Source organism: Aphelocoma coerulescens, chromosome 1 (assembly GCF_041296385.1).
Source record: "Aphelocoma coerulescens isolate FSJ_1873_10779 chromosome 1, UR_Acoe_1.0, whole genome shotgun sequence".
Classification (NCBI taxonomy): Eukaryota; Metazoa; Chordata; class Aves; order Passeriformes; family Corvidae; genus Aphelocoma; species Aphelocoma coerulescens.
The window spans coordinates 70,884,967-70,912,781 of NC_091013.1; the positions used below are offsets into that span (position 1 = coordinate 70,884,967).

At 37.6% G+C, this 27,815-nt stretch overlaps 1 protein-coding gene across 7 annotated transcripts in view; it reads left to right on the top strand.

The window, feature by feature from the left end:
- Positions 1-2,436: 2,436 nt before the first annotated feature.
- The window catches only part of N4BP2L2 (NEDD4 binding protein 2 like 2), a 41,956-nt gene continuing 16,577 nt past the window's right edge, over positions 2,437-27,815 (top strand). For 3 of the 7 annotated variants that reach the window (XM_069012262.1, XM_069012279.1, XM_069012272.1), the window contains exons 1-7: positions 2,445-2,687; positions 3,752-3,836; positions 5,012-6,450; positions 13,876-14,000; positions 14,399-14,487; positions 15,135-15,211; positions 18,367-18,510. In XM_069012262.1, coding sequence (XP_068868363.1) covers positions 3,834-3,836; positions 5,012-6,450; positions 13,876-14,000; positions 14,399-14,487; positions 15,135-15,211; positions 18,367-18,510 — 1,877 coding nt within the window. In that variant the 5' untranslated portion in view covers positions 2,445-2,687; positions 3,752-3,833. Of the gene's footprint in view, positions 2,688-2,821; positions 2,883-3,751; positions 3,837-5,011; positions 6,451-13,875; positions 14,001-14,398; positions 14,488-15,134; positions 15,212-18,366; positions 19,682-21,618; positions 21,910-27,815 lie in introns of those variants that run through there. The other 4 variants (XM_069012265.1, XM_069012295.1, XM_069012267.1 and 1 more) reach the window with 4 other exon arrangements.

Consider the following 27,815-nt stretch of genomic DNA (forward strand, 5'->3'; position numbering starts at 1 on the left):
TTCAAAGAACATTACTCCCTGTATGCATATAAATTGATGGGATCTGTAAGGTTCAAATCAACTTAAACTTACAGGACTCTTGGAAAACTGAATGAAAATCTGATACATAAGGTGGAAAATTTCCCTTTCACTCTTCTCTTAGATCAGTTAAAGCCAACATTTCATCAACTAATATGAAGGTGAAGGTGATATAATAAATGGCTAGTAACACAGGAATAGATAATATTTCGTAACTTGTTACCTGTGCAAAAACACTACCTCACTCTTAGATTTCTACATCTGTGAGACACTTCCACCATAATCACTGATGCATGCTACAGGAAGAGAGGTCAGGGTGACACATAGTAGCAGTACATGGTAGCATTCTGAGTAACTTTATAAACATATGTAAAAATGAAATTATAAAATTCAGAGTCCCCTGAAAACAAAGCAAAAACCATGATCTGTTAATGCTTCTTTGTAAATTTTTTCACTGTAGCAGTGTTCCATCTCTTGGATGCTGCTTTTTCCTACCCTATCAGCTTTTCCTGACAATGTTTCTAATGGGACTTCTTTTATCATCTAGTGCAAAACAAGGAATATAGGGGAATTATTTGTAGGTCTGGCTCAAGCAAGAGACTTCCCATGTGCTACATAATCCCCACATAGGAGCTGTAGCAGCTGTAACAAGATCATCAGGGAAAGTGTAATTTATTATACTCAATGAGGTTGAAAAAATGACATTAGGGTACTGCTAGTCGTAACATGTGGCTTATTTAATTAGATACAAGTAATGGGAGAACTCCCCAAATTAAATACATCTGAGACAATTACTACATACACAACATGAAGCGCTTGAGAGCTCTGATCTCCAGATATTACCTTCAAAATGTCCACGTGCAGCATATTTACTCTCTCTCAATGGTTAACTTGGGTGTTTTATGACTTAGCTTGTGTAGGGAAGAACATAATTACTATTTCAGATGGAAAATAGTTTTTTTCCTTAGGATTAAATATTACTATTAGAAAAGAATTGTCCAATAAGTTGAGAGTCTCAGTTGCAAAATATTTTCTAAGATTAAAATTAAGCACTAGCCTCATTATCTTTAGAAAATCTCATGGAAAAGGCTACAAGAATAAAGCAATATAGCCCCTTTTATTTGCAAAATACTCGTGTTAGAAGTATTCCAACAACTTTCAATTATGTTCTCCTTTCTATATCCTGTGTCACTACATTTTTCTTGATATCAAAGGTCAGTTCCTTATATTTTCTATTTCCCTCCCTGAAAGAACTCCTTACAACAGCAATGACCAGTTCCTTCCGAATTTTTATTTACTTCAAAAGAGCTTTAGAATTTGTCTCTTTGACAGTGGATTCCACAAAATAGTACAAAATGCATGTCCCAAAGCCATAGCCAGGCCACGTCTAAATACAGGACTTCTCCCATCTACCAGGAGAATTCACCCAATTTTTTCCACTCTGAAATTGAGTGACACAGTTGTGCTACCTTTACTCCTTGGAAGCTGCCCACAGGTTTCCCAGCTCTGGCTGCAATGCTGGCAATGTCTTCTTAACTAGTGCAGCACCATTATAAAAAGAAATCAATATGGGAAAATATTTGTTGCTACAATTGTGGCATTCCCACAACACACATCTCAGTGGCTTTTAAATTGGAAGAGCACTAATCTTAACAAAGCACGGCAAACTGGGATTCACTTTAACAGCTCACTTCTGATCTAGATTTAAAAAGACACATCCATACCTTTCAACAGCACAAGGCCATCACCTGGCACAGGAAAGGAGATTATGCTTTGGTTGCAGAGGTAGCAGGAAGGAATGCCTGGCCAGTGGATTTGACCAGTTTTCTTTTTACCATTTATAGCAAATAAACTAATTTCAGTGACTTTATAAATCACATACTTAAAAACCTTCATAATACATTTGGGTGATGTGAAAGAATAAACGTTTCAGGTATTTAGAATGGGCACATTGCTTACTGGAGCTCTTGTGTGCAGTAATGAAATTTGGGGAATTACTGTTAGAAGACGGGGGGCTCTTTTAGGAAAAATGTGGTTTGCCTTGCATAGCATCACAAGATTTGAAAAAAAAAAAAAAAGTTGCCACGTCATATTAAATTTTTACTTTATCCATGCAGGAGGGAAGGTTGCAAATCCATGTTAAGTGCAACACACTTCTAAGAAACTTGAGCAGCTTTTACCCTACGGACAAACCTCACCGGAACTTCGTTGTTGTTCCCCCACAAAAAAACAGAATGCCACCTAAAGCAAACCTCCCGACACGGTGAGAAGACAACCCCCGCAGGAGAGTAAAACAGCCGAAACCCCACTGCCCGGCCCCGGGCACTTCCCATCGGGCAGGGCGCGCGGCGCGTGGGGGAAGGCCCCGCCCGCTCCCGCCCCTCCCGGAGCCACGCGCGGGGTGATAGGGCACAGGGAGGCGGCGCCATTTTGGGAGTGAGGGGTTGGTCTCGCTGCCCCTCCCGCGGCCGGGAGCCGCTGTCTTGAGGTTCGTGTCCTTCCCCCCGTGTGGCTGCGGCGGCTGCTGCGGCTGCTGCTCGGTCGGGCCGCGAAGGGAAGCCGCTTCTCCTCCGCCATACCGCTGCTGCCACCGACCTGTGCCACCACGGGCGGGGAAGAGGCAGCGTGGGAATGGCGGTGTCAGCGCGCAGGAGCCGGCGGCTGCTGAGGTTCTGTTATGTGGGCGGCGGGCTGAGGGAAGTGTTTGTGTGTGTGGGAGAGGAGTGGGCTTTGCACCGTGGGGAAGGGAGCGAGGGGGCGGCTGACACACCTCCCCGAGACATGGGGTCGGCGGCCGCGCCTTCACCTCGGACACGCTGCTGCCAGCCCGGGGTGGGAGCAGCGTCTTCTTCCCGCGGCTCCAGGTGGGTCCTGGCGCCGTGTGGAGGGCGCTGGGCTATGCGCCTTGTGACCGCCCTACCCAGAGTGCCGGGGAAGCCAGTCAGTTCCCCTGTCTGTAGGTTCTGCCATATAGGCCTTATTTTTCCATTTGGGAAAGGTATTGTACAGGCCGAGTTCAAGGCCTTAAGTTAGTTAGTTGATTGAACCTTCTGGATGTTTCACATGTCATTTAAAGTGGTAAATAAGTTTGGCATCGCATGTGCTGGCTCAGGTTCAATGCTTACAACCAGTTATTTACAGAAATTATATAGACCAGAGCTTGTCCCATTCAAGAGGTGCGAATGTCAGAAAGACTGCGGTTTCCTTGAGCATACTTGCTCTGTCCTCCCCAAGGATGCAGGTGGATATGGTTTTACATGCAGCTTTACTCTCTCCAAGGTTAGTGAGGGAAAGTCTGTTAGAGATTAGCAAGAAAGGATGTTCGTATGTGAGACAGTTATGGAGCAGCATCCTTGTCATTGGAGATCTTGTCATGCAGCAAGTGTTGACATGTTTGCTCTTTTAATTCCACATCAGGAAATGGGGTCTGCTTAAACACCATCCCAGAAGAAGATGGGGATATAAAAGCTAATAAAAGTAATTTTTTTCCCCCAATACTGTTTTTGAGTGGAGGCAGAGTAGCATTTTTTTTATAGGTGGGGATAGACTCAATAATTAGTAGTAATGTCATACTTGCTTTCTAATGTCCAAAAATGAAGAACTAAGAAGATAGAGGTATGCACAATCCACATATATCCTGGGGGGAGGAGGAGAGAACATTGTACCAATTCTGAGGAAGAGAGAGTTGCATGGCCATGTTTCTTTGCCTTCTGACAGTAGTGCTTTCTTCCAGGTACTAAAGTCAAGTGTGGGCAGTAAAATCTCCTTCATTTAGACATTTTGAAGTTGAGAATGGCCGGTTTCTCTTCGTTTGGATGGTAGGTGAAAAAGTGCCTTTTCTTGTCAGTTTTGCAAGTAAACATGACGGGATAATGGTTACTTACAAATCTTCCCATAACACTACCTGCAGATCCTTTTCAGATAAAGAAAAAAGTTATTTTCTCATCCAGGATGAAGAGCATGTGGCATTTTGTTAATTACTCCTAGAGAGTTGAAATGTTTCAGAAAACAGTAGAATAAACCCTCCAGTAGGATAAACATGTTCTTTCTTGTTTGAAACTGCATTTACTTGGAGGGGAAGAATTTGGTCTTTATTGCGTACTGTGTAGACTTCAAAATCCAAGAAATCCAGACTAATAGATGGATAATGGCATGTCACCGTGGTTAGTGCCATCTTGCTTTGTCTTTGCTCATGTCTGAACCTTTCTGGAACTTACTGGTTTAATTCTTAGAATGCAATCTATTTGGGACAGGGATTTTTTTTTTCTTTTCTTTTTTTTTTTAATGTGTTTAATTTTAGAAGACTTGCAAGCAAGTGATCTTGGTCCCTAACACAAGTCCAGAAGTCTTTAGCAGTTCCAAAACGAGAACCATAATAACAGATTGCAGCTTTGATTTTAAGTCTTACTTGACTAGTCCTAAATTACGAATGTCACCCAGCACCTGTTTGATTGGTGTTAAATGAGTTAGTTGAGTTTGGTTCATGTCACAGAAAACAATCCCCAGGGTTGAAGTATTTGCATTTTTGTTGCTCGTATTAGTAGTGTGTTGCTCATGATTTCAGGCATCAGTTTGGTGCATTGGAAATTAGCACATGCTTATCTTTAAAAGTGGTTTCAAACACTTGGCAGAATAACACAGGTAGCAGAGAGCAGTAGTAACATAGGTCAGCTATTGTTGATGTAATTAAATTTTAAAATAGTCGCTTTTTAAAAGCATGATTTGTAAATTTTTTAATGCATATCATAAAATGCGGCTGCTGGACTGATACAGCACTAATTTAGTTCTGTACTAAAGATGAGCAATAAATAATGTAGCAGTCTTGTTTAAACCATACTTGTGGTAGGTGGTGTCTGTTTTTCTTCTGGGTGAGTTCTACATTCTAGTTGTGGCCATGGAGGGTGTGATGTCATAGGCCTGAATAACTTCAGCTTTTTTTATACTTTACTTAAAAAATGTGCATGCTGATAACATATTCTTTTTTGTTTCTAAGATGCTTCATGCTGAAAATACAGTAAGGCTCTTGGAGTGTCAGGACGAAATCAGAATTGAACCATCTTCTAAAATAATGAAGTCAACAGAAGGGGCTTGTGAGAAACTCCCTGATGATGATAACAAAGGTACTCAGGAGAAGGTGGATGTTGAGAAAAAGTCAAATGGTTGTATACCTTTGTGTGCCTTAGATACACAAGGGCAACATGAAATGCAGAACCAAGAGGAAATACTTACTGGTGTCTTGGGATCCTTGAATGAAGTTCTCCCTGAAAATAATCCAGTACTTTGTCAGCCAGTTGATTTAGAAACTGTGCAGAATGTAAATCCTCCGTTTGCATCAATAAATGACTCTAAAGCTGAAGCAGAAAAAGGCCCTTTTATTACAAATAATGCTGGCGAAGATAATATTGAGAAAAGCAGTACATTATTCTCAGTAAATAGAAATGAATCAGATGAAGACTTTTTTACAAGCAAAGATTTCATAGGACCGATTTACAAGCCTGCCAAAAGTAACAAACAGGACAAATCTGGCAATTGTAGTGGATGTAGGAACAATGAAGGAGATGAGAATGAATTACATGGGAACAGATCTAAAAGAAAGGAGGCAAAGAAGATGCAGGCTGTTTCTGCCGCTGTACCAGAAATAGATGATGAACTGGACCAGTTCTATAAAGAAATTCACCAGCTGGAAAATGAAAATTTAGATACTAATCTTCAGGAAAAAGAAACTGAAATTTCTCAGGAACAGGACTCTCCATTTAACTGTAGTCAAAGCTCAGAAGAGAATTCTCAACCTGTATTGTTGGGCAGTCCGCAGCCATTTTACGAGAATGGACAGTGTTTTTCGGGAGAACAGAACAGTCAGAAAACAAGCAAAGAGCAGCAGTCAGTTTTGGAAACAGGTGGCTGGAAAACTGAAAATACTTTTAATGGCCAAGTTGATGCTTGGAACTGCTCAGTGCCTGAATTCAGACCTGCTTGGCAGACTAGTGCATCTTTCAGAAAACCTCAGGGATCTCTTCCTCCTAGATTCAACCATCAATCCCATTTTCAGATACTTAATTCCCTACCACAAATCCAAAATACTCTCTCTCCTCAGAATGGGGGACTTTCTTATGAAAATTATCATTGTTACCATGAAAATACTGATATCAACAGTTGTGGTCCATTGCTTGATCAAAATACCAACTATTCTGGTCATATGGACATCCATTCTACTCAGGTCTTCAGGAATGGAAATAATGATCAGAATGGACTCCACAGTAATGGTTTCTGTGAAACCAGAGAAGAATGTTGGAAGGGTTCAAAAGCTGACAGTAGAGAAGGAATGCACAGCTTTTCTTCATTGCAGTTATCTGAAGAAGGATTCAGTTGTTCACGGAAATTGCTTTTAATCTTAAGAGGCCTTCCAGGTTCAGGGAAATCAACACTTTCTCGGTAAGTAAAGACTTAAAGCTTGAGAAGTTTATTCAAATAAAAATTTTTAAGAATTTGAATATATCTGTAAGCACTTAGGAAACTTTTTAGTTTGTGAATTAGGTTATTAAAATGCAGTAGTTTAGTATTTGCTGTCACTTGTACTTAGTGAATGCAAGTGACAGTAAATATTAAAAATACTTACTTGGGGGTTTTGTCTCCTTCAGAGTTTTGATGAACAGGAGCTCCTCTGTGTTAAATTTAATGTGTTGAGCATCCATTAAATTGCATCATCTTTTATTCTGAAATTTTCAAGTGTACTAAGTGTATGTGATGGTCTGCTGCTTTTTTTTTTTAAATTCTTAAATTCCCTAATTTAAAAAAAAATCCCATCAAATCTAACAATGTCAATTTGACTGAACCATAAGTACGTTTTCATGCCCATGCAAAAATTTTCAAAGGCCATTAGAAGAACGCTGCTACTCTGAAAAGACTTGTTTTCAGTGTGTACTGATGAAACTGAGCATTGTCTCATTCACTTTTTTCATAGTATGGTCTGTCAACTGCTTTTCTTTATTTGAGAAAAGCACACAAGGAAAGTATTATTTTTTCTTCAAACTAAGCTTGCTGAAGTCTGACAGGGTTAAAAGAAGATACCATCTCCAACTTGGATTTTCACTTGGTGTTTTTGGCCTAGTTCAAAAAGCACAGAAAGTTGACAGAGCACAGACACTACCTGTATTAAGTGAAAATAAGTTTCTCTTGTGTATATAAAAAAAAGACATTACTAAGTCAGTACTTAACTGATCGAGTTTCATCCAGAAACTACATCACAGGTGGGATGTCTTCTGTAATTGTCATCTGTTGGGGGCAAGAAGTCTGTGAAATAGATACAGTCATCATGTTCTTACTTGTTTTTTATATAAAGGAGTAACATTCCATTTGTGGAGTTTTTCCTGATATTTAGGAGACAGTGATCTCCATATCATAGCTAGAAATTTCTAATAGGTATTTTTCTTACATGTTTGAGTGATTTTTGCTATAATATTTTATTGTTACTGATTGCTGTATTTTGCAAGCCTGCATTTTTGAAGCTGCATGTCCCCATGTGATATTACTGCAGTAATTCCTTCAATATGTGAAGGTAACATAAAAAATTGGAAAAATAAGCCTGTGGAAAAAATGCTGCTTCATTCAGTTCAGGGACTGGATAATACTTAATGTGAAGATACCAAATAGATTTGTTTTCCATGTTTGATGTGCTAAATTGTTTTTGAGTCTTTCTCCAAATATATGACTCATATTGTCTGAAAAGGTCTAAATATCTTCAGGTTTTTAAGAGCACACATTTGTGCTTTTTCTCCTCTCATTAATGAGATCAGTTACTAATCTTAGCAGATGGGAAACTGGGCACTATGAGATCAAGGTTAAGAATAGTTACCAAAAGTGGGTGCAGAATTTGAACTGCTTGGTACTTGTTTTTCAGCGTATTCAATTACGTGCAGTTTCATATGTTTAATGCTTGGTTGCAGTTGTGTATCCCCATGAAATCATCTCAGGGTCTTGGATATCTTGGGGAAAAAACATCCCAGAATTAATGGGTGCCTATGAGAAAAATACATGTATTATTAGTTGAATCTTAATAAACATGTTTGGAACATGTTTTTCTATGTAGCATCATAGAATTCTGCAGTGTAGACTAGACAGCAATGATGTTACATCTGAGTCATATTAACACCTACAGGTATCTTTGCAGGTGTGGCATCTTTGGCACCTGCAGACAAACCTCTACTGTTTGTGTCAGTAAAATAACTGTGAAGGAAAAGCAGAGAACTGACATCATCTGTGTGGATCAGCACTAGAGGGGAATGAGGTGTATCTTGCAAGTGGGTTTCCCAGTAGGAAATGACAACAGAGCCAGTAGTGAGACCTTGGAATCTCAAATTTCTATTTGTGTTTTGCACCGAGTAAGGGTTTGTAAGTACAGACACTTTTCTTCCCACTCGCAAACTTGACTTGTGTCTGTCTTGAATCTTCCACTGAAGTTTGTGCTTTGTTTTGACTCTTCCATTCCAACTAAGCAGTTGGAATTATGGGCACGTTTTTTGGAAGAGACTAGTGGATGTGAACTAGTCCATTGTTCTGCTTGGAGGAGGTTAGTCACTGTCACTGGATCAGGTCAGGTATGTCTTTGTCAGGCCTGATCTTAAAAACCCCACAGATTCTGTGGTGTCACCAAACTTTTCTAGTGCAGTACAGCCCACCTAAGTAAGGAAGTTCTTCCTAATCTCCAAACTGAAGTTCCCAAGCCACAATTTGCATGTCCTGTGTAATAACGTGTGCTGTTACATGGTAGAATCTGGCTCGTCTTCCTTGCAGCTTCCCTTCTGGTAAGGAATGGGCGTATTCACTGTAATAGGCTGACATCAGATCTTTTACTGTCTCCACTGCCAGACTAAACAAGCCTAGCTGCTGTTAACCTCTCCTTGGAGGTTGTATGCCCATAGCCATCTTGGTAGCCATCTGTTCAGCCCTTCCATGTTTTTCAGCATGTCTTTTGAACTGGGAAGTCCCACACTGGACACAGTATTTCAGTATTGACCACACAAGAGTCAGGCAGACCTTCTCTGATGATCTGCTGGCCACACTAAACTAAAAATATACTAAATACACACTAAAGTAAACCTATCCTAAAGCCCAGGTTGTGGTGTGCCCCACCTTTGATGAGAGTACACCATTCACTCATCTCATTTGATGTCCACTGTAATCCTCCGACTCTTTTCAACAGAGCTGCTCAACCACTCACTTTCCCACCTGTGCTGATGCTCAGGTTTCATCAGTTGCAGAACTTAGTCTTTCCTTGTTGAGCTTCGTGGTGTTTTGCTTAGCCCAGTTCTCGGGTTTCTCAGTGGCCTTTTGAATAGAAGCCTCACTGTTTGGCTCAGTGTTGAGCCTCACTGCTGATTTGGTGTCACCTGCAAGCTCTCTGCCTCATCATCCAGGTTAATGATGAAGATACTGAAAAAAATTGGTCCCACTGTATCCTTTGCTGTTCTCTACTTGTTACTGGCTGGGAGATGATGTTGGAAGTTTTGATAGTTTCTGAGTATGCTGCAGTCATCACTCAGTCCTCATTGACAAAGGCGCTTGTTTCATCAGACAGTGCATTCTGGTTAGTAAAGAATGATTTGTCTTTTGCAAAACCCTCATTGACTCTTCCTGGTTACCTTCACTTCTTTAACATGTTTGGAAATAGATTCCAAGAGGATGCACTCCATTGTTTCCAGAACAGAGCTTAGGTGAGGTTGAGCAGCCATTAGTTCTTTGGGTCTTTGTCTTTACTTGCCTTAAATATGAGCATAACACCGGCCATTTCTGGGTCATTAAGGAACTCCCCTCATCTCATGGATTTATTTCCTGTGTCCACCTGACTTAGACAATCCTAGCCCCTGAGGCCATACAAAATCCTATTTCTTAACCATCCATTTCCAGTTTTGTTTTCCTGTTCATATCCATTCATGGCTTTTGGTCTGTGCTTACTAGCTCCTTATCTGCTTCTAAATTCTAAGCTGATTCCTTCAGTTCCTTCTGCATCTCATTTCTTCCCAGATTCATTTTCTCCTTGTTTCTGCCAGTGGTACTGTCTCACTCCCAACTTCATCATAACAGTGTCTTCCCTCTGCTTCACTCTTTGCCTTGGCCCTATTTCCTAGCTCTACTGCCAGTACCAGTTGCTTGTTCTGGTGTTTATACCACAATGCTTCCCGTGTCCTCCTATTTCAAGGCAATTTTGTTCCTTCTGTTGCCATTCTTGTGTTGGGAGAAATGTGTTCTTAAAATGCAGTATTGGTCCTGAATCAGCTTCCTGACACTACCAGATTGCTCTGTTCAAGATTGGGTTTACTGCAGCGAGAATCTTTGCATTTTCTGCTCTACTTTATACAAAAAATGATTCTTTTCACTCCTGTTTTCTGTGCATGTGATATTTTAAAGTTGTATGCCTTGGGCAGATTTACAAAAAGTTTTTGCAGGGCAAACGAACGCATGTACTTTGTCAGATTTCACTTCCTCAGTCCAAAGCTTCTCAGAGAAAAGCTTAGAGTAAAAAAATATTGTACAAATGCTTTCTTTTTATCTTGGTTTTGGAAGAGATTGACCATTTAGTTAAAAATGTTTGTAAACAGTTTGGTCAGACAGATACCCAGTAGTGATAGCTTTAGCCCAAGTAACCAAAGTCTGCTACAATTAGATGGTAATGTGATCTTACAGTCCTGGGAAAAGTTACAGGAAAAGAAACTTGTATTTTTAGAATATTTTGCTACTAAAATTGGCAGCAGTAGCAATTTGCCTTTTCTCCATAAATACCTAAGCATTAATTTGAATAAAATGTAGCTTAGTGAAATGGAAAGACCAAATATTGGTGTCATTTAAGAAGGCCCTTTTTATTTAAATCCAGTAATATATAAAGACACTTGTATTTCTCTGGGGCCGTTCTTCCTCAGAGCAGGATGTTGTGAAGGGAAGAGTTAAAGCATTGGTGTTTGTAGCTGAATGTAGAAACAGTGGTGTGCTGTTGTTTCTAATTATGTATTTATTTAAATAGTGTTACAAGGAGTGCTTTCAAAGGAGTGGTTATGCAGCTCAGTAATGCTGCATATTTTGACACTATATTTAGTTACTGCCTATTTTTTTCCTCATCCATGATATGCTAGCTGTTTTAAATAGGTGAATTATTAGATTCTGAGATACCTTCTTTATTATAAAATCATTTATCAGAGTAGGCTAACTAGGATACAGGTTTGGGGACCATTTTAGTTTTGCAGAAGGATTTGTTTGTGTGCATGCCCGCATGTATGCATTGGAAAAAACGTGTATTGGTTTGCTGAGTAGTTAATATTTTGGTTTCAACATGAGTTTTTTGTATGTCAGGATAATAGCTTCTGTTAGATCAGATAGCATGTCTGGAAAAAGTAGGTGAACTGCTTCACTTTCAATGTCCTACTGTGTTCAAAGGTGGGTGTTTGCTTGGAGGGAAGGTTTAGAGTGAAAAAGATGGATTACAGCAGTTGGATAATATGCTACTCATTTCAAACATGTGCACATACTGATGCTGACTAATCTGTAATTTGACTCTCATTAGAAATACATTTATATTTTTTTCTTTATCTCTCAAAAGTGGACTATCATCTCTGTCGGTTTAGATAGTAATGATGCTTTCTTTGTATAGATATGCTTTTTGTTCTTTCTGTTTTCTAGTTATGAGCCTGGGATAAATTTTACTTCCAAACACGCTTGAGGTGTATGAATTATTCCATATGATGTCAGTAAACAGGTTTCTGCTTTGAATTTTAAAAGTTTAAGTACTGTGAATTCTGAAAGAGGTAATTGTCAGGCTTTTAAAATGCAGTGTTCTATGATTCAATTTCACAATTTAGAAAGCGGTTCCAATCACTACTGTAATATTTGAAGTTTCAGATCATAAACTCATGACTTTGTGATAGCTTGTGTGTTGTGTATGGGGTAAGGGCTGTTACTCTGGCCTCTTTGGTAACCACTTTGCCTTCTCAAATTCTATGGGTTTAGGATTATTGTAAATACAGTTTACTATATTAAATCTGTTATTTCAGTTATATTGATTCATTAATAATTGTGGTGTATTCTGAACTTCAAGGAATACTAACAAAATATTTCAAGAATACAGTTTGTTGATGGGTTTGCAAGATTTCTGAACCCTTGCCACTGTGTTTCTTTATTGCTACAAGTTGTTTGGAAGATACAACAAAATAATTGGAGTGAGTGAGTTATTCTCCAGAACGCGAGCAGACAGAGTCAGTTCTTAGCAATAAAAATGAAGATGAATGTCCCATTAGTGTTGATTCCTCAGTTCATATATTCCTATAGAAACCTGATGCTCAGGACCCTAGGAACTGTAGGGGTGTGTCCATCTACTCAGCCAATAGAAGAATCCCAGATACTGTAAATAAGAGAATTGGGCCATGTATGAAATCACAGCCAAGTAACTTAATATAAATTTGTTAAATATTTTATACAAGGGAGGAAGAAGGATAAAAAAATTGTTGCTGTGTGTGGTGTATGATTTACTGGTGCCATTTGATCTATTTAGAACAAAAATAGGTGATGAATCCTTCTGCACTCTTCTAAACCAGTGCAGTACACATCCTTTTGAAAGATCAAGGCTCTAACAAAACCAATTATTTATCAACGTTCAAATAAAGTGGCTGCACTTTCAATGTATCATGCTCTGCTTTCTCAAATAGCATTGCTCTTTGTCCTGAAGCAACCTAAAGCTCTGGAAAAGGAAAAGCAAGGAGGAGGTAACAGTTTGTATGAAGCTTTGATCATGTTACTTGACACTGCACCATTAGTAGTTTCTTCTGGTCTTTAGTAACCTGAATTTGGTTGTACATATGTCTGTATCTTAAAAGCAGAAATAACCAACAACAGAGTTGTGGGACAATAAACCTACAGGAATATAAACTAACATGTAATACAGTGTCACAGTCATTAAACTATGATCCATAACAAGTCTGTTGCTGGTGGCAGGTGGCAAAACATAGCAAAGTCCTCATGTAGGAATTACAGTTAAGTAGCTCTTTGTACAGATATATATATAGGAAAGCTTAGTAACTTAGAACTGGCATATCTTTGTTCCCCTTAGTTATTTGGGATCTGGCCTTTTTTTTTTTTGTTCCTGCCACCTCAGCAGTAGTGCAATCCCACATACTGCTAGTGTAGTTTGGCTTTTGTAGCCCGTGGGTATGTTGCCTATTTCTGAGCTGGAATAGTTGCCTAAATTTCCATAGAACAGTGATACCTGAGTGTTGCAGTGGGTGCTACATGCTCTGTGGCATTAACTGGCTGTTTGCTGTTTTCAAATCTAAATGTGCTATAGAATTAAAAATAGACAAGGAGGCCTGAAGTCCAATCTGCACCTATTCTGTAGGGTGGACTTTAGACAGAAATGTGCTGTGGTCTCAGTTATATAAGGATTTCCTTTAAACACCAATTTCCAAGTACTTTCTGAAATTAGATTTACGTTTGGGAGATGGGGAGTTCTCATGATCAGATTGCTTTCTAGACATATTTCCAAGTGAGGATTGAGATGGAAAATGTTAGCAAATACATTCAATTATTATGAGATACTTGGAACTTACTCTAATATAGCCATAAAATTAGAGGGATACAAGCATCTCTTGGGAGTGGAGAAGAAACAACAAATACAAAAATAGTAGAGGGAAAATATATTGCTTTAATTGGATTAGAATTACTGGTAATACATATGGGTGTGCTTTTTATAAATCTGTTTGAAGTTTGCAAGAAGTTCAGAAATAGGTCACAGTTCAATTTATTTTAGCTATATTATTTTGATGTGTTTATCTCTCTGAAAATTGAAAGTTAATGTATTTTTGTGTTTTTCTTTAACAGGGTTCTGCTTGGTCAGAGTTGTGATGGCATTGTACTCAGCACCGATGATTATTTTCGTCAGCAGTATGGATACACGTATAATGCTGCTCAGCTTGGTGATGCCCACGAGTGGAACAGGAAGAGAGGTTGGAATGAATAAAAGGAATCCTATTGAGCTGTGTTACATAGGGGAAATAGAAGGGTGGCATAACATTTATGAGTGTTAGGAGTCTATATAAAAAGGAGTATATATATTTTAGGAAAGCATATATAGAAGTATTTGAAGTATTTTTTATACTTTAGTTCATGTGTATATATATACATTAAAATTTGAACTTCTGCAAGATTCTGAGTTAAAAATAGATAACCTTGTTTCTTTGGGCATCAGGTTCTTGTTTCTACTTGTTTTCATTCCTGCCTGTACCTTTTATTCTTTCTCTTAGAGTGTTTCAGTCAGAGTCGATTAGTGAAAGAAAATCTGGAGTAGTTTATTTTTATTTTGAGTTCCATGTGGTTTATTAACTTGCACAATTTTTCATTGCAGCAAAGCAAGCAATGGAGCAGGGAAAATCTCCAGTTATAATAGACAACACTAACACTCAAGCCTGGGAAATGAAGCCATATGTGGAAGTGGTGGGTTTTGTTGCATGATTGTCCTCTGTAACAATTTTTCAAACTTACCCTTGCATGTGATAAGTTGATATGTTTTGTCCAGAAACATTTTTTTTGCTCAAGTTTTTGGAGAGAGAGACAGCTTATTGATAGTGATTTGTAATTGGTGTGGTGTTGGGGTCCCTCCCCCTGCCATGGAGCCCTGGGAGATGGGCCCTGGGGGGGAGACACGGTGTTTCCTTGCCCCTGGTCAGCCTCGTTCCCCACTGGTTGGTTTGTGTGCCCCGGTGTGGGAAGGACCCTCAGGTCCCCTGACTGGAGGAGTTCCTGAGCAGAGCCCCGGCCATGCGGCTGGAGAAATAAACATCTCTGAAACATCTGTCAAGAATCCATCCATATGTATTTCCTTTCCACGGGACTCCTGGTTTGATATATGCTTGTTACAGTAATCCCTGCTGTAACAGTGTGGCAATAGTGTAGATCAGTTTAAGGATTGACTTAATTTGCTTAGCCTGGAACAAAAGCTAAGACAAGCTGGGGGTAAGTGAAATTCAGCATACTACCACAGCAGAGTATGCTGCATCTGTTTATTATACTTGTCTTTTATTTTTTTCTTACATTTTATGTGATCATGATATGCATCACACATATTTCTTTGCTTGCTGCAGGCTCTAGAAAAAGGATACAGAGTGGAATTCCGTGAGCCAGATACTTGGTGGAAGTTTGATCCTGAAGAATTAGAAAAGTAAGGTTTCTCTTACAGATATCATGGTACTTTATATATAGAGATAGATAGGCAGATAAATATGCATGCATAAATATATATGCAGTAAGTTATATTTTATTCAAAATATTTTCTCAAGTACTTTACTAGTAGTATGAAATGTATTCTACTTAAATGGGCATTTTGAGGTATGCCTTTACATGGAAGTTTTATGGATAAACAAGCAGACAAATCAGTACAAGCTCCATCTTGTTGGCCCAAAAAGTCAATATTAAAGTTTTATTGGACATGTGTAGATCTGACTTAAAATACTGTAGAACATGGGTCATTGAACTTCTGGGTTCTGAGAGTGCTTGGGAAGCTGCTTTTTTCTTCCTGGTTAATGTCCTTTTTGTCACAGATATATCTGCGTTAGGAATCTTATGAGGTATCAGACCACCTCAGAGATATTTCTTTCTTTGAAATGTAGTCTAATACTTTCACAGTTGATGACAGAGTTCTCTCACTGATTGTTGTTTTACATGCATCCAACTGACATTGCTTCTAATTGTTTCAGCTTTGTAAAGTAGCCCTTACAGTGCACAAAGTACTTGTGTATAATGCTTGCTTTACTGACTTGGACTTTATTGTGTTTATAAATATTCTAAAGTTTTCACCTTTTGCTCCTAAGCTACCACTAACTTATTTCTAGAGATGGAGTCTTCTCTCTGTAGAAGGATAGTAAGTTTTTCTAGTTTGGGGTGCAGCACAGCCAAGTTAGGAATCTTAGTAATCAGGCACTTCTAAAATACTCAGCATGAAATTTCCATTACATGAGACAGAGTCACTTTCCAGGAAAATTCATGTTTCCACATGATCTTAGGCAAGCAATGGGATAAACTGATGTGTTGTTACTGTTGAATTTTACTGTTCAATCATTAATTGTAGGAGTAAAGCTTATATCTGTCCCAGAGGAAAACCGTTGAACTGTGAAGTGCTGTTACCAGTTTTTAGAAGGTTCCTAGAAATATTTTAGCAGTTCTGGTTTCTTTAAATATTTGAATAGAGGCCCATTGCCTGGAAACTTTATTTTTTGGGAGTTTAAGAAAGGTGATGATGGTAAGTTTTCATTTTGTTCAAGAGAGGGCTCCTCACAGTTTTGTTCCATCAGCAAGCTTGCTGGGGATGCAGTTGTGGAGGGTAATATGGAAGCATTTAATAGTGACAGAACTTTTTATCAATAGATTCTGTGTTCCTCCAAGGAAAACAGTCTTCCTCCTGCTATCTGTTAGGAGCTTTTGATGGTATGTCTGTGTTAGTTCAGATAGATGGCTTTATGCTCTCTCAGCGTAGCCAAGCTGCCAAAGAATGAGCGAAGACATGCCTGAAGAGGAGAGCACAGTATTAAATGACACTATACAGCAAATTGATTTCGTTTTTTAAATCAGTTTCTATGCTTGATGCAATTTTGCTGTTAGTGATTTTATTATCCTGCTTTACTCTGCAAGGAAAAATACTTCCTCTTTCATGAAGTGATTATGCACAAGTCCATTCAATTGTGGATGAGTGTGCACTTTATGTCCAGAGCACTTGAGCTATAATCTTTTTCTCGGAGTACTAAGATAGGCAAAATATTGAATAACTTTCTGCTTCCACCATTTGGTGTTAAAAAACTTAGACTTACTCTTCTCATTTTTTGTCTGTCATGAGTGTCAAGTGCTTTATAAAATCTACATATTTCAAGAGGGTTGACTTTTTTCTCTACCGTTAACCTTGTTCATATTTGTGAATAAAATCAAAATCGTTAAGACTCACTAAGTGATTAGTTCAACATGCAGCTGCTCCTGGGCCACTTTAGCACAGTGTAAAAATTAGAAGCATTTAAACAATGAGCCACATGCAATGTTCACTCCAGCTTCTGCTGTTGTCTCAGGGAAGAGTGTCTGTGAGAGAAATGCACTGCTTAAGCATTTTCTTCACAGAAAGAAACCTGATAAAATACACCTTAAGGAGCCAGTGTAATTTTGAATAGTTCTGAATGTGAAACTAGTGAGCTACCTGCAGTGTGCTTTGAACCCTTGTCAACTTGATTCTTACTTCTTTGTTGTAATAATACTCACAAAGTCCTGAGGGGGCTAGGTGGTGAGGAAATCAGTCTTTTAAAATATTTCTGTGTGGAGTATCCTTTTTCCAGTATAGCATGTTTGTTCCCAGTGTTGGTTTCTCCTTTATAGAACTGAGCAAGTTGGTAAGGCCCATACCTCTTCTGTCGCTGGCAGAAAGCACAAAGGTGCAGAAATACATTCCCTCTGTTTGTTGTGGAAACAATTCAGCTTGGACAAGGTTTCTTGGCAATAAGAATGTATTGGGTTATGATAAATGCTTGTTGATGCTACCAAAACATTTTGTTTCTGTTTTATGTCTCTTCTTTTAGATTCAGTTCTGTTACAGTTCTGGCAATTCTCTGACATTCAGTTTGTGCATGAGGCTTGTGGTTTTCTTTTGGCAGAGACTGAAATTCTCTGCTAACATGGATTTTAAGGTCTTATTACATGGATACCAAGGAGATATATACATTCTAATGTAATGTGTAAAGCCTCAGGTTCTTAATAGACCAAGTTCTTCTGAAAGTAGCTGGTCACTGAGCACTGTAAGAATAGGACAGCATTTTTGATACTTTTCCCTTACATGTGTTTCAGTACATTTCTAAATTTGCAGCAAGTGTCTGTTACAACTAGTAGATAAAAGTGTTGTGAGCATGTTGTTCTGGTTCAGAAGTAAAATTGCTTCTTACTCTGTAGAGATATTTCTTGATGAGAAAATACTCTGCCATTAAGTCTTGAAACTGTGTAGTTGTTTGGGGTTTTTTTATGCTAGTTTGAACATTGCTTTCATAAGGAGTAGTCTATGCTATTATTCATCTCTCTACTCATTAGCTAGTATACCATGTAAAATCTGATGAATAATTAGCAAAATCCTTCTAGGATAGTTCAGCTGCATAGCTGTAGTGAATAACATGACATTTCTGTATGAAGGATGTATGAGGATATAGTGTAATAAAAGCAAGAAGAAAAAATTCAGAATTTAGAAGGCTTTTTCTTGAAGACTGTAACATGCAATTATATATATATACTTACATGTAACTATATATAATTATAAACATACCAGGCAATTTATTTAAATTTTTGTTTTTGTAGGAGGAATAAACATGGGGTCACTCGTGAGAAGATTGCTCAGATGTTGGAACGATACGAATATCAAATATCCATCCCTATTGTCATGAATTCAGTGGTACCTCCCCACAAAAGCACTCAAAGACCACCTCTGCAGAGAAGACATAGGTGGGGAGACAATACAGACTCATGGAGTTCTTTCAGTATTTCCAGTAGCCAGTAACACAGTTGCAGTCAGTTAATAAGAATCTGTTATTTGCCTCTTCAAAACACATCATCACCTCCAATAAAGTAGTGATCTTCTGTCTTTTAAATAGGCCTATTTCAAGACCCATTTTCTTCCGGAGGTTGTTCTTTTTAATGGACTTACATGTAAATAAAATTGTGCATTTAATGGTTTTTAAAACTACATTTATTAAAGTTGTAAGACCTTGGGTTTTAGTAAAATATTTAATATAGTATGGCATATAGCAGAGTCTTTCTTCATAAATCTAAGACAATGACGTTGTCATAGATGAGGTAACTGTTGAGCAGTTTTTTTTATGGGTCATAATAAGGATCTTTAAAAAGAGAATTAAAGCCCCAAAAGAAGAATTTATTTACACAGTAATCAATTTTAATGATTGTTATTTAGTCTTCTTACCTTTTTGGAGATTTTTTTGAAAGCAGTTATGTTCTGGATTGTGCTTTAGTTCTATTTGGTATGTATTGCCAATTGGCAAAATTTTGGCATGTCTTTTCTGATTTCAGTCAAGAGGTTTGATTTTGTTGTTGCTTTGTTGGTTTTTTCCTTTCTTTTTTGGTCTCAGAAGTTCATGTGGTAGCTGATGCAACATTCTGCCTGTACAGTATTCACCAGCTGTAAACTGTGCAACCTGAGTAATTTTTTTATTTATTCTCATTGGTAGTATATAAACTATGATGATGGTGGCACACCACCGACTTGTTTTGTGCTGACTAAAAAAAAAATAATTAAATTTTATCACCAAATTAAATTTTAAACCCCCAAAATTTCACAGCTGTGTCTTTCTAAATCAGTTTCTTTCCTTTGTGGTAAAAATGAAGTTTTAAAGAATTAGGCTGTCAATTCCCAGCCCACAGTTGGGATGCATCAATTCAATATAAATAGTGGATATAATTCTGTAAAACCATCTTGCATTCCTAATTTTAGCATAGCCAATGTAATCTGTTGAGCACATAACAAAGAATGAGCCAGCATGGAGACTGACTAACTGCTCTTTTTCTCTTAAAAAAATGATGAATTTGTAAGTGTTCACTTTGCATTTTTTCTAACAGCTTGCTGTATTAATAAAATATATTTGTGTTCCGTATTGTTGAAGTAGTTCAATGCAGCAGTTTTTATTATTTTCAAGCTGGTAGGATTTTATACAGATGAGCATTTTTACTAACTTGCGAGCTGAAATAACCTAACTACACTTGACTTCCTTATACACTGAATGATCAAATGTAGAACAGGAAATTTTGTCAAGAACATGAGTATGTAACTAAAAGAATTTGGATGGTTATCTATTACTCATTTGGTGTCATAGTATCAGAATTTTGAAAATTCCAAAGCCAGCATAATTTTTTTTAATTGTAGACAATTTTTGAATAGGCCCTATGGGTTACTTTGTCAATAAAGTCTGAATACCATGAAACCTGAAAATCCAGGTATATAATGAAGTATCTTTCTGTGGTTTTCTACATCTATTGTGCAAATTTAAGTTTATGTTTTAATTATTTGCAAAATAATTTAAAGTGTTTCAGTAGTGCAGGCATTGTTAATATATTGAATTATGTGTATGTGTAGAAAAGAGGCTCCCCAACTATATTATTCATTGTCTGTTATTCATACCAAATCTTATTGTATTTTAGTTTTCATGGTTATCTTTTTGTGTCTCAAGAGAATCATGGGTATCATTGTAAATGCTCAGTAATACTTCAATTATGCCAAAGTTTTTATATTTAAACATGAAAGTACATTTCAAGTGTGGGGGAGATAAAAAGATTTTAGACTCATTTACTCTGTTACTGTAAGCTATACCATGATAAAATTTATTGAGGCTTATGAGCTATGCACACAGTGCGCTGAAGCATGTCAAGAAAGCTGATTATTGAAGATTGAAATGGGGTTTTTAGCAGTATTTAATTTGAATAGGTACTAATTTGTACTGTTTTAAGATGGTGTAGCCTTTTTGTGTCACCTTTTCAATTATTGGTGGATGGGGGTGTTTTTGCTGTGCAAAGCATGCTGATCAATAGGTCTGCAGTTTGCAAAGAACACTTAGGAAAGGGAACCTTTGCAATTTGTTTCTGTATCAAACATTTGTAAATTGCTTCATCTGTACAGCTGTATTCTAAGGTAAGTACAGTGACATGGTAGGTGAAAACACTGGAATTACTGTCAGTGTAACACTTTTATTTCATGGTATAATCCTATTTTATGAGGATATGACAGTCACAGACATATATCTCAGAAGCTGATTTTACACTATACACTATTTATATGTAAAAATAAAAAATTATGTGAAATACATGTTGCAGGTATTGAATTTTTCATGCCCTCAAAACCAAGGAAAATTAGTTATTTGCTCAAAATGTACGTGCAAGAAATGTAAGAACTTGCTGCTCAGCTAGACAGGGGATCTAAACATTTTTACTGTCTGTACTTTCTATACAATACTTGTGTTGATGGTGGTAATGTACCTAGAACAAAGGTTTCCTATTGTTCACTTTTTAAATAAACCTAGAACAAAGGTTTCCTATTGTTCACTTTTTAAATAAATTGCTAGTTCATCATATTTAATGAAATAATAGTGTCAGGTTGGGGTTTTTTTCAAATTTAACTAATACTTAGAACCATAATGTTATAAATTCTGAGTTTCTCCTGCGTACTTGAAACTAGTGGGATGTTTGGTAAGTAAATTTAACACTCAACTTCTGTAAGTATGAAATTTAAATGAAAATTAATATATAGAACATACATCGGTTGGTTTATATAGCAGACAACTTAGCATCAGCTGTATAGGGAAAAATGATTCTAGTTTTACTGCTTCATTTAAGCTGCTGTTTCGTGATTTATTGGTTTACTTCCCGAATTATCAAAGGTTTTCATCAGCATTCTTTGGGTGATGTAGTTTTCTCAATTTTGTATGGACAAGAAAAAAATCACCAAGACCAAACCCTAAGAAACCTGTGTGCTGGTTTTGGGTGGGATAAAGTTAGTTGTCTTCAGAATAGCTGGTCTGGGACTGTGTTTTAGATTTGCCCTGAAAACAATATTGATAACACAGGGGTGTTTTTGTTACTGCCAAGCAGTGCTTACACAGCATCAAGGACTTTTTGCTCCTCACAGGGAGTTGGGAGGGGACAGAGCTGGGACAGCTGACCCCAGTTGACCAAAGGGAGATGCCAGACCTTAAGGCGTCAGGCCTGATATATAAAGCTGGAGGAAGAAGGAATGAGGGGGTTTGGAATGGTGGAGTTTGTCTTCTGAAGTAACAGTTACATGTGATGGAGCCTGGCTTTCTTGGGGATGGCTGAACACCTGCCTGCCTGTGGGAAGTGGTGAATGAATTCCTTGTTTTGTTTAGCTTGCATGTGGAGGTCTTGCTTTACCTGTTAAACTGTCTTTATTGCTAACCACGAGTACAACCTAGTGTAACACTCATCATTTTTTAACATTAAGTGATGGTAAATGATCTCCTGTGAGGAATTCTGTCGTGTTCTTGTAGCCATGTCCTCTGGAGGTTAATCTAGTTTGCCATGATACATAAGTTTTTAAAAACTTTTTGTGTTTAAGACAAAGGCCAAGATTTTGTCTCTTGTCATCTGTCTCTTGAAACCTTTTGCAGGAATGGTTGTTTCTTTGCTAATAGATAACTAGAAACAAAGCTTTCTCTACCTGAGATAGGACCCATAATATTTATACTTAATTGTTTTGTGTCTGTCTTTCCTGTTGTAATTTAGACTTTTGGTATTTTCTTTGAGCTGACCAGTAAGTTTCATTCTCAGTGAATTAGAAGAATTCTCACATTTGTGTGTGACATGTAGTTTTAACTTCTGCTTTCTCCTAGCAGTCAAATTTCCTGGAAGAAATGTTTTTGCTCAGTACTGGTACATCATGGAGATGAGGTGATTAGGTGTATGTTGAGACTTCAAAAGAATAGACACATGTATTACAATTCCCTGTAAAAAGCATTAAAAAGACTGTTGAAACTGAAAGTAAGTCCTTTTGAGTGATCAGATGTTTCATGTGGATCAGATGTGGAATATTTCACTTTAGTGTTTCTAGAGTGATGCTTGTCTCATTTAAATGTTTATATTCTCATCCTTTTGAAACAAAAGTAGTAGCAGAGATCAAAGCTCTCTATTAATATTGTAGGTGAAAATCTTGTACATCAATACATTTGTTGGGTTTTTCTTCTCTTTTTATAGGCTAATTGGTTGAAATTATCTGTAAATCTGCTTATTTTGAGTTCACAGAAAAATGTGTGAGAACATAATTGGTCTTATTTTGAAAAAAAAAGTAGTAAGTAAACAGAGCTTGTCAAGGTCTGATCATCTCAAATTTGTCTTTATTTCTGTAGTAATGGAGAAGCAGCAAATGGTGGGTTTTGCTTGAGGTAGACTGTCAGTGTAATTCTAGATCAAGGATAATAGAAGCGTTGAAGTATTGTGTCTGGCATTGCAGTTTCCTTTTAGCTGATAATGCTCCCACTTCATTTCTCTGGTAGGCAGGCAGTCCTTGACCATGTCATGTGTATCTTACTGATTTATAATGCTCTGTAACAATATCATGATGTGCCAAGCCAGAATATATATATCCATGAAAACCAAAAAAAACAACAAAAAAAAAATTAGTTGTACTTGCAGTATTTTTAGTGCCATTAAGTATTTCTCTCTCTTTTTTTTTTTTCCCTCTGTTAATCCAATTAACTTTTCTTTTGGAACATGTAGTTACATGTTTTCTAATTACTGATTTTAAAAAGGCTGAATTCTGTAGTTGGACGTTGTTTAGCCTCTTTTTAAATTGCTGACAGACTAAGAAGTGCTGCTTTAGCTGACGGAGTTGACATTTGTTTGTTTCTGAGGGATGTATTGTCTCATGTACAAATCAGCCTTAGTCATAGGCCCATAATGCTGGTTGGCTATTATTTTATTTATGATACTTTTAATATTTTTTTTCTTTATTCATTAGCCCTAGGTTTGGGTAACCTGTATTATAGGTTATGATAGTGTATGAGGAGTTACCAAACAACTTATCCCACATCTTGCTCTTAACCATTAAGTTTCTGAAGGCTCATTAACCTGACTTAGGAGTGGATTGACTGTATTACTTCCCCCATTTAGCATTTTTCCTGATTGCTTGTAAGATGGATACAGTGCTTTACAGGGACCTTGATAACAAGAGTGCAGATGTGGAATCATCTACCTTAAGCAGGTCAGGGCTATATGTTTGAGCTGCATTTGTGGCTCTTTGCAGCCATTTGGTACAGGTGCTAAATACTCAGTGAATATTTAGCATTATTCTTCACTTTATGGAGACTGTGCTTACATCAGTGCAGCAAAAATTCATGATATGTAGGATTATAGGTGGAATTCTTTGTATGCAATATGTGGATGGCAGAGCATTGTGTTTCATTCTGTTCTTGCTTTGTTTCCTGCAGTCTAAACTGAGTTCTTGGTTCTAATAATTAATACTTAGGTGCCTTTCTTGGTCCTAAGTCTAGGTTCTCTTAGATGAGAAGCAGTGGGTGGAGGTTGCAACATGGGAAGTTTGCCCTGGATAGTGGCTTGTGTAATCTCATCCTTAGAATATTCAAAACTTACATGGAGATGGCACTGAGCAGTGGGACCATGGTATTGCTTTGAGCAGAGGTTGGACCACGTGATCTCCAGAGGTCCTTTCTGACAGAAGTTACTCTGTTACGAGTGATAAGAGTGAGAGCAGTGTCCAGAATATCAGAAGAGTTAGCTCTTACCTATCAGAGAAGAGTTTTAAATCACTAATAATGGAAGTGCTGCCTGGTCTCAGGGTGTTGGATGCTGGCTGTGATGCTGTTCTTATTCTCAGATGGACACTAAGTTTCTGGCTTTAACTGTAGCAGCAAAACTGGCTGTACTCTTTATTCTGGTTATGTTGTTTCGTAACTGTAGGCAGAGTTGCTCACAGGTTCCTGACACCACCTATAGCTGATCCTCTTTTCCCTCCCTCAGTGTCCATTTGTCTCTTGTTACCTGTATTGTCTTTCCAGGACTATTTATAGAAAATAATAGCATATATTAGTGCTTATCTAAAGTAATTTTTTATTTTCTCTCCAAAGACAAATTTCTGTTGATCCTTACTAAATTGCAGAATTCCAAGACAGTTTTCTGCATCTATTCATCCCCAACACTCTAGGAATAATACAGGGTTGGTTTTTTTTAAAGTAATTGTCTTTAAGGGGGTAATTCATCCTGCCTCTTGTGTATCTCTAGTCCTTTGGATGAAAGACACTCGAAAAGGGGAATGAGTTAATACCAAAGTGTAGTATGCAGAAATAGTAAGTAAAATTTTGTTGCTAGTATGATGAAGTGTGGAGATTTGTTGAAAAAGGTATAAAAACATCCAGAGAATGTGCATTTTAACTGAATGCTCTGTAGTTCTCAGTATTTCATTGAGCATTTGAGATGCACAGAATGAGTGCAACAAGTGGAGCAGATGTTCTGAATAGCAACATTGTCTGCAGTTACCACTATTTTAATGTTGCTATAATCTAGGTTAGAGGCTGGTTACTTAATATTTGCTGATACTGTTCTCCTGTTGTAACTTTCCCCACCTTTTCTGTTCATTCTTGAACTGCTTTTTTGTCATCTGAGTCCTGTGTCTTTGTTATTACAGTTGTCTTCGTAACTCTGGATCCATCTCCTCCGCTTTTGTTCCCTTCATTATAAACTTGTGTGGAGAGCTACACCGTGTTCTCTAATTTTTTTAATGCCTCAGTCCAAACTCTTGCTGATTTAAAAGTTGAGCATATAGTACCCCACCCCCTAAGCTGTCCTTTTGAATTTTTTTCTTGTTTTGTTAAAAGTAGTATTTTGTGTCGTACAGTATATTTGTCTTCATACTTTTTTCCTCCTTAAGTTTGCTGTATCTTCTTGTGTTTCTAAAACTCATGCTTTGTTCCAGAATTACGGTCTGTACTTTGGTGGATAGCTAGTTCTTTGCTATAATTTTGCTAATTGAAGTTATTTTTAATACAGCTAAAATCTGTCCTCTTTCACTGAAAGTTCCTAACAGGGAATAGTTTATTACATATCTCCAAATATTTCATTTTGCTCTCATTATACCCATTGCTTCCTTCGTCTCACACCCCTATTTTTCTTCAACTTGATTTTGCTTGTGTCTCATCTCAAATTTCACTTTACGTTTGTTTTTGGTGTGAATGTGCATTGGTAAGAAAAGTCAACGCTTCACCCTGTAAATCTCATTTTTACTTTGAAAACCCTTTTGTTGTACTTATGTTTACATTCTGATATGATGTCTGTCATCTGTGTTCAAGTGCTAGGATGATGTATTGCAGTATGTGGGTCTTTTTATTTTCTGGTTAAAATATTTATTTATTTATTTATTTATTTGAAGAGTAACTCTAGAGTGCATGACAAGATGATTGGTACTGTACTTGCAGTGCATAACATTGGAATCTGTGGCCATCATGTTCTCTTCAAAGGACTAAATGTTGTCAGAACTTAAAACTGATCCTCTGAGCCTTCATGGGGGAAAGGCTGATGATGAAACTGCAGGATTTTTGCTCTCTATTTTAAGTACATCCTTTCAAGATGGAGTCAGATCACTTGGAGTGTTCCACATTGTCCTTTTCTTTCTCCTTCTTAACCTGCATTTTAACACTGAGCTGTACTTAATGGTGCAGAAAAATTCAATCAAAGAAAAAATGGCACCTCCTCTCCATCTGTTGACATCCATCAGTCCATCTCTTGCTGGGGGACTTGTTTTGTTTCTTTCCTCAGAGTTTTGAATTGTGTCAGATGAGATATTTATGGCATCTAGAGGAGGTTTAAGTAGCTTTTGAGTTGTTTCACGTGTTCAGAAAGTAGATATTTGATACTGGGCACAAGTATATTCATTACACATAAACATATGTATCAAACAGTATATTCAGGATTGATTTCTTTAATCTTAATCAGCATATTCTATGACTAAGGAGCCAAAAAAAGGACATTCAAATCATAAGATATTTATGACTTTCATGAACCAGGCAGGACAAAGATCATTAAAGTCATTCCACCTGAAATTTCTATGGAATGAATAGACTCTCATTTGAAACTGAATTGCAGTTACCTCAGGCATGTGAGAGTCTTAGTGGGTGGGTTGCTTGGGTTTTTTACTTGGCAAAGTGCAAGCACTTTATTTTTCAATGTACTTGATTAAATGAACAGCTTCTAAAGGCATGCTTTAATCAAACCAATTATGTGCTTATTCTCTGTGTACTCTCTAGATCAATGTCTTTTGTGTCTGGATTATAACTGGGCAGCCATCTGATGACTGATTATACATTGTGCTGAACTGTATATACATCACACCTGTAGAAAATACAAAGATTGGAGCAGCTCTTTGCACATTGTGATAGATTAGCATATTTTATAAAGATGGCAATGCTGTTGAGAGACAAAATAAATACTGTGTTACTTCGGGTTGAATTCAGTTAGTAGGATCTTTACTGTTTTGGGGCAGAGAGAATTAATTTGCAGCACTGTAATGTGTAAACAGTTCTTACAAATAATTTGTGCTGAGTTTCCTTTCTGTGAGGCAATCTGACATGCTGCTGCTGTAAGTACTCACTTGTTCTACCAACCACTTCTTTGTCTTAGCTAGACACTTATTTTACTTCTTGCTTTGGAGAGTTAAATGAGCATAACAACGAAGTATGTACTTCTTTTGTTTTGATGCAGGGTCAGGCAGGTGAATCCATCCACAAGGAGAGTGGTAGAGCCAACAAAAGACCGTAGTGGAAGTGCAAGGGCAACATCTGGAGGATGGAGTAGGAAAGGGTGACAAAGACTGTTTCTTCAGCAGCAAAGTGCTAAGTTGAATGCTCAGCTGTCTAATGGAATTTCAACTTTCAGGAAGCCCAGTAATGCTGGCAAGTTTAGTGGTTTTTTCCAGTTGCTTGATCACCTGATACCAATATTCCATTTGGTTTTGAGGAACTAGATCTTTATCATGCATTTCAGTGTTAAAGGCAAGATATGTAACAGGCTGGCACCTGGGCTTTTTTTGTTATTGCAACATTATAACTTCAATTTTTCGTTGTTGCTGAAGCAAAATTAGGTCACAAGGAATTCAACAACGTACTTGGACTTACCAGATGGGGAAGGTGAAGTGTATCCCAGTAAATGCCATTTTATGCAAGCTGCTCTACTGTAGTTTTTATGTTGAAAACACAGTCCAGGGACTTTGGAGATTAATGATG